General features: G+C 35.3%; 1 protein-coding gene across 1 annotated transcript in view; it reads left to right on the top strand.

Annotated features, from left to right (window-relative positions):
* Positions 1–10,018, top strand: part of LOC150098856 (myosin-2 essential light chain-like) — a 101,156-nt gene extending 91,138 nt beyond the window's left edge. Inside the window, exon 6 of the mRNA XM_090405084.1 lies at positions 9,428–10,018. Coding sequence (XP_090261210.1) covers positions 9,428–9,456 — 29 coding nt within the window. The 3' untranslated portion in view covers positions 9,457–10,018. The remainder of the gene's footprint in view (positions 1–9,427) is intronic.
* The last annotated feature ends 635 nt before the right edge of the window (positions 10,019–10,653 follow it).

Genomic DNA, 10,653 nt, shown 5'->3' on the forward strand with positions numbered 1-10,653 from the left:
TAGTTTTTGAGTTGTAAGTCAGCAGTTAGAATTGAAGAAAGAACAGGAAGATGGTTTAATGTTAAATCTGGTGTCAGACAAGGATGTACATGATCCCCTCTGTTATTCATCATCTATATGGATCACATTATGAAGGAAAGTGGTATTAAGCCTGATATTAAAACTGCAGATGTTAATCTCAGCTCTTACTTTATGCAAATGATGTTATACTTATAAATAAATCCAGTACAAGCCTGCAAGGTTCCCCAACTAAATTGAATAACTTGTAATAGATTTGGTATGAAGGTCAGCAATAACAAGACAATGAAAATAACCAAGATACAGGTGCATTGAAAATATCAACTGCATTGTGAATGGAAAACCTATAGGACAAGTAAAACATTCCACTTACTAGGCACAATTTTTAGTGAAGATGGTAAATTAAACATGGAATAGACAACAGAATTAGCAAAGCTGATATGGCAGGAAGTCAACTGAATAAATTTATATGGAATAAGAGAGAAATAAGTCAAAACACTAAATTAGCTGTATACAAGAGACAGTATTCAAACCAGTTTTAACTTATGGATTGGAGAGCTGGGTTAGAAATAAACCACTTGACCAAAGACTAGAGACCACAGATATGAGAGTCCTGAGAAAGATTATGGGAATGAACAGATGGCATCAATGGCAATATCATATTAAAAATGAGGATATTAGGAAAGAACTTGACATTGTTATCAGAGCTAATCTCAGGTGGTATGGTTCACTTAAATAGAATGGGAGAGGAAAGATTAGCAAAACAAATGTTCTCTGCCAGGTTGGTAAGAAAAAGACCCAGAGAAAGACCAAGATATTGGTGGATTGATACAGTAAGAAGTGCCTAGAAATATAAGATCTGATAATGTTGGAGTCTTGACAGGTAACAGATTGATTTGGAAGAAAATTGTAGATAAGAAGTTAGTAATGTAGTACTATCATAAGCTGTACACCCCTTGAGGGTACATGTCATGAATATGATGATATTTTAAGTTAGGAAATTATTGATTATATTTAGTTATCTTACATTGGCTGTTTAGATGGCACTTTTTAGAATTGTATGTTATTATTTGCCATTCTGTGATTCTGTACTGAAGATGCCTATGACACTTTGGTGAAAATTGTATGTTAAATAAGTTTTTCATGAATATTCCTCCACACTCAGTTGAGTTCAGAAAATAATTCTTGAGCAATTCTGGCATAATAATATGGTTGGTATCATCTGAAGTTAGTTCAAGAAAATGCTGAAGCATATTAAAGTAAATGATTTCTATCACTGTAGCCTCTGCAAAATATAAGGCCCATAAATTTTTAATTCCAACATTCCAAGCTATTTACTTATTATTGCATGGACACATCCATAGAGTTCTGAGACTTATTATTGGAGGTACAAACTACCCCACACAATATCTGTTGTACCTCTTGAATCCATTAACAGACAAAGCACTCACAACTGACTGGCAGCCCATTCCATTCTTCACTTCTCTCAGCAAAAAATCTAGTTACAAACTACTGTGGGTTTGTCTTGTCCTTGCAGGGAGTATTCCACAGACCACTCACTTCTGGATCCTCTCCACCACTTCCCACTGTGCCATCCCCAAATAATCCAGAGGAATGAGAAGGAATGCTAACTCAGTTATCTCTGCATGTTAGTATGTGCTTCAGTAACCAAGTAATCCTGTAAGCTACCCTAGTAATGTGCTCTCTAAACTTCAATCCTATCTACTTCTACCACCACCCCAAATCTCTGGCTTTATCACTTTCCTGGAGTGAAGTTCCCTCAGTGTGGTACACACCTTATAAGCTTTTTATCCCAAAATGCATAACTTTATGAATTTCTGCATTAAATGCACATCCATTGTTTTTCCCATACTGTCAGCCTATTTAAATTATACTGCATGATCTCTACTTCACCTTAATTAGCTCTTACCCTACCTAACTTTGCATCAATATACTACTGTCTATCAGCTGCCCACGGATCCATATAACCAGTTTCATATTCAACCCTATTTGTATCTATTTTGCATAATAGTTCTATGTGATATCTTAGTAAATTACTAAGGTATGACCAATCCCTCACAGAACGATGCCTCCCCCTCAAAGTATCATATTCTTATCCATTCATTCGTGAATTCTCTTTTTGATCAATGTTTCCAAATAATTTTATCACCACTCCTGAAATACTGATTGGTCTGTAATTTGCTACCACAGGCTAAGATCCTCTTATGCAAAGGAATTATTTTTCCCCTCCTTTCACTCCCTTGAAACTTTGCCAGAGCTGAGACTTAAATTAAACAGCCTCGTCAAAAGTAACCCTTTTACATTCTTGTAAAATGCAAGCTGATATCCCATCTAATCCCACATCTGTATTTGCATTGAGATTCTGCAATATCCTAAGGTTATCTCCAATTCATCTACTGCTGTTGTCACATCAATCTCTGTTACCTCTGCTACAACAATATCCTCACTTGGATGATATATATACTCTTGCAAAGTGGTCATTCAGTAACTGAAATATTTCTTCTGCCTCCATCAGCACTCATTAAAGTTATCCATCCATAGTCATTCTTCCTCTTAATTGCCATATAAGGAAAGAATCCTTTGGAATTTCCTTTGATCTGCTTGATTAATTTATTCTCATAATTTGACTTTACCTTCCTTACTGTGCTGGTCATCTGTCTTATTATTATTATTACCCCAAGACCCCATGGAGTCAGACTCATCTAAGAGGTTCTTTTGTTATACACACAGCTCATCATACCACACCTTAAACACACTCAAATTCTCTGCAGACACTACACTCCGAGGCAAGACATTCCAATCATTTGCAACTCTGCATACAAAAAACCTGCTTCTCACTCCCTTAAACCCTCCTGTTACAGCTCCAGGGATGGCCTCTTGTTCTCTTCGGATCTCCCACCATTTCTGAATAACCTCTTCAACATTGATCCTATAACAACACTCTTACTAACTTGTAGGTCTATCATATCACCCCTCTTTCTCCTATTCACTAGCCCGTGGGTCAAATGCTGCCCGTGATATGATTTTATCCAGCCCACCACTGGACTAATTTTTCAACAAGAATCCGCAAAAAAAAAAAAAAAAAAACACGGGGTGTTGATAGATTTCAAATGCATTAATTAAAATTGTGCTCAAAATATATTCCTGAATAGCAAAAAGTAAACTGTAATCCAAGTTACAGTCTTTCTGACTGTAAAATGTCGGTTAAAAAAATTTTAAAGAATTCAAAACAAAATAAAAAAGTTACATCCGAATAAACTTTTTTATCAACAAAAAAAAATTATGTCGCACTAAATAAGAACACTTAAAAAAGTCGTAAAAACACGGTTAAAATGAACTAATGAGCAAAAAATGAAATAAAAACAAAATTTCTCGATCTGTATTCATTGACAAAAACTTCAAATTTATACACGAAATTTAAAAAAAGTTATATGTAAATTGTTGGTGTATATTCGGTTGAAAATCTAACGACTAGCAAAAATTTAAACAAATTGTTTCCCAAATGGAAAAAAATGAATTTGGCTATTTCAAAAAAAAAAAAAAAAAAAAAAAGGAAATTTGATCGATTTTTATAAATTTCTGAACTCTGAGCAGTTCCCAAATCTGAAGAAATATGCTTGTAAATTTATCTCTATTTTTGGGACAACGTATCTTTGCGAACAAACGTTTTCCCGAATGAAATATATCAAGTCAAAACTACAGGGAAATTTATCTGATGAACATTTGAAATCGCTACTTGTAATTAGCACATCAAAATTTGAGCTGAGTTTAATAAGATTTTAAAAACACAAACACAGTTACATCATTCACATTAATGGTTTTATTATAATTTGTGATAAAAATATGAGAATTTACTGATAGATAGTGTTCGTTGTCATTAATATATGATAATTTAATCTCACATACTCTGTAATCAGTTTTTATCTGCTTTCAGTAAAACTCATATATCTAGTTCTAGAGTTTTTTTTTACTATGGCCCACTGAACAGTGCTGAAGTACCAATGTGGCCCTCACGGCGAAAGGTGTGGAGACCACTGCACTAGACTGTAGGTTACATATTCTCAACCTTTCCTCATATTCGACATTCCAGTGATCAGAAACTCATTTGCCTCTGGACCCTTTCCAACATCTCTTCATCTTTTTGAAAACCAGGTGACTGAATCTGTGCAGTAGTCCATGTGCTGCCTCTAATCACAGTCTTATACAATGGAACAAGTCAGTGTCCGCTGCATCATTCCCAGAATTCGTTGTGTTGTCCTCACAATTTTGGAAGTGTGTTTCCTGTAAATTTTAGATCCTTATCCATCATCACCCCAAGATCTCTTATTTCCTCCACCTCCAACAATATATCCTCACCAAGTATAAATTCTACATCCCATCTTTGTTTCCCATATTCCCACTCCTGTGCCCATTCACTCAATCTATTCAAGTCTTCTTGTAAGGCCACAACATTGGCTCTACTCTTCATATTTTGTCCCAACGTTGCATCATCTTCAAACAACTGAATATCCCCATCCAAATCTGTGCCAGTATCATTAACATAGAGTTGTTAAACAGCAATGGCCCTAAAACAGATCACTAGTGATGTTCCTCTTCCAGAACGTGGCTCTCCCATACACAACTTGCTGATACCTATCAAATAGCTAATCTCCGATCCAGTGCACTAATCTAATGTCCAACCCCATCCACTCTAGTTTGACTATCAATTTAGCATTGTTGTGTCCTGAATGATCAAAATTTGGATAAAAAATTAAGTCATTCAGGATCTAACAATTCTTAAATTGTAGGCAAAGAAATTTGTACTTTGGCAAGAAAATAAAAATGTATATTATAGCTTTAAAGCAGAACTGAAGAAATGCTTAATTTAGAGATATGAAACTTAACCTATTTTGCACAGAGTCAAAAGGTGAATTTATGTAAAATTATAGTTAAATTAGAATATCCCATTCTATGTAGTATATGAGAGTAAGTTGAATGTAGGCTGAGGTCCAAAGGTCATGCTTTAGCCTTCCAGTATAACTTATGGCCCAGGGAAAGGAGAATTTATATGGAAAGCAAAGCTCGAATGCATTCTTGGAAAAACGTTACCGTTATAGATGAGTGCCATTTGGTAAAAACGTAACGAGAGAGGGCGCCAAAGGAGGTGGTATAAAAGTGTTTTGCCCCCTCCTCTCTCGAGGTCTTTTGGTTCCTGTTTCTCCTGTTTCCTGTACTCTTGGATGTTGGCTCTCCCTCTGCTATTGGGATGATTCTCGATTGGCCGTAGAAGTCATGAGTCGTCTACCGTAGCTTGCGAGTTAAGGCTAGCTAAGCAATATTGAGTGACCGATAATACAGATGAATGCCAGCGGTACCAGAGAGAGACTAGAGCGGCACATCGCCTTATCGACTCGGGGAGACCAGGCTGTGTAGTCATCGTAAGTGACCCCGAGAACAATAGCCTGCAAAAGTGCCTTGATGTCTAGACAAGGCTGCTGATAGAACAGAAATTCATTCCATGGGATGGTAATGTAGAATGTTTAAGTTTTATTTCCAGTTAGAGATATGAATGGATTCTATATGTTAATTTATGTGTGGACATTTGATAGAGAACTTTAGAGATTACCACATTTGGCAGTGACCTGTCCCTATTTGAATCTCCTAAGAAGGGATCTGTATGTGAATTAAATGTGATATATTGTAAGATATGATTAATGACTTGAAAGTGATAAAAATCTAATGATTTAAGCTAGTAATTTGTACATTTAATGGATAATTCTGTGGAGCAAGTTATTATTCATGTACTATTGTGTTAGTAGTGATATCTAATTTTACTAGGAAAGTGATTAAGTTAACCATGTGTTTAATATATTTCTCATGTGTCATTCTTAGACCTCAATAAATGTCTTATTTCATTTACCTGAAATCAGCCTGTCATATGAATTTGAATTGCCACTCAAAAAAAAATTACAGAACCTAGTGGGAGGGACACAGGATTATAATTGGAATTTACGGGCCATGACTGCATGCCAAAACAAAGTGAAGTAGGTGAATTGAATTAGTGTTAGAACATCCATTACTGTGTATTATTCTGAGGGAGCCACCTTGGATAAGAGTCTCATCTATCCTCAGTATTGGCTGGCGCAGCATAATATAAATTCGTCAAATTTAACAGGGAGACTGTCTCAGAAGGTAAAATTAAGGGCTTTGTCCCAAATTTAGACAAAGCCTCTAATGAATGAAAGAAATACACGTGACTAAACTTAGGAATGGCCCGAATCATAGCTTGTTTAAGGAAAAGAGAGTGATAGCTGAATTACTGATTTTGATTGATAAATTATTACAGAAGCCAGAAGGAAATAACTGTATGAGTGAGAAGTAAAAAGATTAAAGTAAAGAGGAAAAGTAACGACATAACAATGCAGTAATCTGTCAAAAGCCTTTGCGAAATCTGAGTACTCTCCTCTGTCCAATGAAGCCATCACTTTATTGTAAGAAGTAAGTAGATTAATAAAGCGTCATCTCTCTTTAGCAAATCCATGCTGCCTATCAAAGATAATACCATTGTTGTCAACCCAATTCTGGATCCTGATTCTCACAAGCATCCTCAACACTTTAACAACATGATCTGACACACAGATAGGCCTATAATTTGATGCTTGAGTTCCCTTATGAAGTTCCTTTACCTCCCTTATGAAGTGACATAATCTTGTTCTCCTTCCTCTCCTTTGGAACTCCACCCACTGCAAGACTCATATTAAATGTCAAGGCTGATGCCAACTCCCTGGCACATTCCTTCAAAATACGTGGTGATATATTATCAAGTCCCACAGCCTTATTTACATCAAGTTTGCTCAATTCCCCATATACCTTTTGCTCACTCAGTCAGTCTCTCCTCTTCATTGACTATTCTCAAACTCTCCATGATGTCACATACATTCACAAGAATGAAAGATCTTTATGAACTGCTCATTAAGTATCTCAACTGTTGTATATCCTCAGCAGCAGTTGTTCTTATACTATTTTCTCCAACATGTGTCATTCATTTTTTTTTGCTGGCTACATATCGAAAGAACTCCCTTGGATTCTTTTTGGCTTCATTAGCTGACTGCTGCTCATACTTCACTTTTTCTACCCTTAACAACCAAGTCATCCTCCTCGCCTGTTCTTTGTAATCCTCATGGAATTGACTATCACCACTTCTCTTATGCTGGCACCATAATGCCTTTTTCCCCTGTGTCCATGCTTAATCTCTTCATTCACCCATATCACACCTACCTTATTTAACCTTCTAACCCCCCTTGGAATACATTTAGACATTGCTTCTACTAGACAGTTCTTGAATATCCCCCAAGCTGCACTGATCTCCTTTCCAGATAACTCCTCATTCCATGCTGCACCTGTAAGCTGTCTCCTGATCTCATAATCACCAGCCTTGTAGTTCCACATACCCTTTCCTCACAGAGGTCCTCATACTGCTGCCAACCACCCAGATAATCACTTCGTGGTCACTCACCAACTAGAGAGTGATTTGACACCTCATTTATAATTGCATCCTCATCAGAGGATGCAATTATAAATGAATGAGGTGTCAATTATAAATGAATCAAATACTAAACCCTCAATCCTCATGTGCCTTCTGTTACATACTGTCTGAGGTAGTTGTCCCTCAAAACTCTTGTCTGATCATTTTACTGCGCATGAGGTTGCTGGTCACCTTTCTCCTTATATACTCTCTACAACATTTTTGCAGCTCATACTTAATGATACTACTCATTCATCTAACTCCTATCCAATTTACCCTCTTGGCCTTCGATAATCTGAGATGCACTGTGATTTTCCTTCCCTTGTAGAGCTTTATGCCATAGCCCTGCTTCAGACTCCTAAGCTTAGATGATACTCATCTGCCTTGTATTTCCCCCCCCCCACATATATATATGTGGGGGGGGGAGATATATATATCTCTTCTTAGCTGAAATTACCATGTTTTGCTACCTCCTAAGTCAAGATCACATGATCACTTGCCTCAGAGACATTGAAGCCACCGTAGTTGTGAAGAGTTCTTTTGATCCTAAAACCAGATCCAACATTCTCATACCCTTAGTCTCTCCTCCATTACATGCTGCTTTAAGTAATTCTCTCAGCAAGTGTATAAATTCCATTTCCTTTCTGTCATGTGATCTCTTCTCCTTCCAGTTTGTCTCCAAAGGTCAAGTCCCTTCAACTTGCACTCGTTGTACTAATCTGCTGATGTATGTCTTCCACATCATTTTTGGAGCCCCTATGTCTAAAGCAGTAAGCAATTGTATTTACTTCAGTTGAGTCTCATTTCCATTTAGTGTATTCATTGATTTTGCCGCTGTTGCAAAAATTTGCCTCAACCCTGAACAAAATGTGGTCTATTAAGTTATCATTTAGGATTTGATTGATCAGTTCCGCACATGTTGCTGCTTATTTTGGATAACCTTCTTCATGCAAGTAATACAGCATTTTTTGAATGTGGTAAGGTTTTTTTTTTTTTTTTTCTTCCAGATTTGAATGTGAGATTCTTTGAATTGTTGTTTTGGTTCTGTTTTCAATCTGTAGGCTGTGTTCCTATCTAATAATTTTTGATCCTTCCTCTTCAAAGACTTGGCAGACAAATTCAGTGATTTCTTAAATTTTTCTCTAATATTACAATTTCATCCCTTTACTACATGTAGTAAACATGTTACTACAAAAATTTCATAGTCTTGTACATCCATTCATGAATAATAATCTGAAAAGAAATTAATAAAAATTATAAAAAGTTGTCACAGTTTAAATACTTGTATTTTGCATAAAAATATACTGATATCATTGACATTTGTTTGAAATTTATCCTCTTTCATCAAAATATGCAGTAATTTTTGGGAACATGAACTAAAAATTTAATATAAGATTCATTACACTTCTCATTTGTCTGTTGGAAGTTTTAGTAGATGTAGAAAAGTACTTTTTTTTCTGTATTGTGTTCACTCACTGTTTTTGTGAGTCACCTTGCTCCAAGTAAGTTATTTAGGAATAGAAAGGCTAATGACATTACATGAAAAGACAGTACAGTTCATCTTTGTTGATATGCTCTAAGATCATTTAAATGCTGGTCAGAGAACCTCTTAAGGGGTTGGAAGAACTTTGTTTACTCTTTGGTTATGGAGATATTATTAGAAATGGGAAAAGAGGTGCGGAGTAGTGTGTGTGTGGGGGGGGGGACGATTCTAGTGAAAATTAGGCAAGGGTTTGTATGCAGTTAGTAGGTATACCTTGCTGCCATTAGCTTTACTATTCTTACGTAAAACAGTTCATAAATCGGTTATAAATTTTTATTATAATGGTTTAGTATAATTGTTTTATTACAGTGTATATCATTATTATATTATAATTTTTTCAGATTTTGTAAGAATGGTAATGAATGGATGAAGACCTGATTCTGATCATTACTGCATTTAAGGCAATGGATTCTAGAAAAGAAAATATGTACTCGAGAACTGTGATGACTGCAAGCTGTCTTTATCTTGTTTTTGAACATAACAGCTTTTAAAAATAGCAGAATTTTGTGCTTGTATTTCTTGTTGTACTTTATTCAAAAAAAAAAAAAATTCTTGATCTTGATAAAGCTTCAAGAACTAATAAAAAGGGAAGCCTATTCTTTTTCAAACCATTCTTAAAGGATACAAGGAATTTAAAAGTAAAAAGCTCATATTTTTCATATGTGCAACTTAAACTTACATTACAATAGTTCTGCAGCCAACTTTTCTATATAGTGAAATTTTCTTTAAAATGACATTGATGCTATCAAAATTAGGCCTGCACTTTTTGTTAGTATTGCATTTTATATATGTATATAATGCATTATTTAAAAAGTTGACACTGCATGCATGTTGCTAAATCTGTGTTCAGTTCGTAGTGTGTTAAACTCAATTACAAAATTTTGTATATAGATTGATGATTAGTATGCTAGAAAATTACAGCTTGAAAAGTTCTTTTAGTATTTTATTCTTTCATATATCCTTGCATGTTAATTTCACAGTTTGTCACACATAAGTGTTTCCACAGAAAAGAAAAATCATAAGGTTATCTTGTCTTCTCTGTACAAAAAGGAAAAGAAGGAACTGTTCAAAATATGTAATCATAGTTTTTTTTTTTTTTTTTTTTTTTTTAACCTCAAAAAGTTCTATAACAGTGTTACAGCCTTGTTTTTATGGCAGGATCTAGTTAGCAATGCAGTTCCTTTTGAAATTGAAATGCTAACTAGATTCAAAATTTGTGTTGTGGGTCTTCTGCCAGTTCCTGTGCCATTGGCCTAAAATGGAGAAGGTTCTGAAGGTGTCACAAGGAAGTAAAATATTGTGGACTCTGCTACTGGTCAATAAATTTTGACAACTTACTCCTTGACTTTTATGTACTACATCTAAAAAAAAATCAAATACTGGAAAAGCTATTTGGAAGAAATTCTCTCTTTAGCTGAATTGGTTTCTTGGTACATTTTTTGTTACATACGAGATTTTGTAGATGCAGTGTATTAAAATAGTCGGGGAATAAGTTGTTGAAATGTGTTGAATGGTGAGAGCTGTAGCAGTCAACAGCATTTTACTTCCTTCTTCCTCTTTTACAACC

This window comes from Typopeltis vanoorti, chromosome 15, assembly GCF_054136105.1.
Source record: "Typopeltis vanoorti isolate ZY-2024b chromosome 15, IOZ_Tvanoo_1.0, whole genome shotgun sequence".
In the NCBI taxonomy this organism is placed as follows: domain Eukaryota; kingdom Metazoa; phylum Arthropoda; class Arachnida; order Uropygi; family Thelyphonidae; genus Typopeltis; species Typopeltis vanoorti.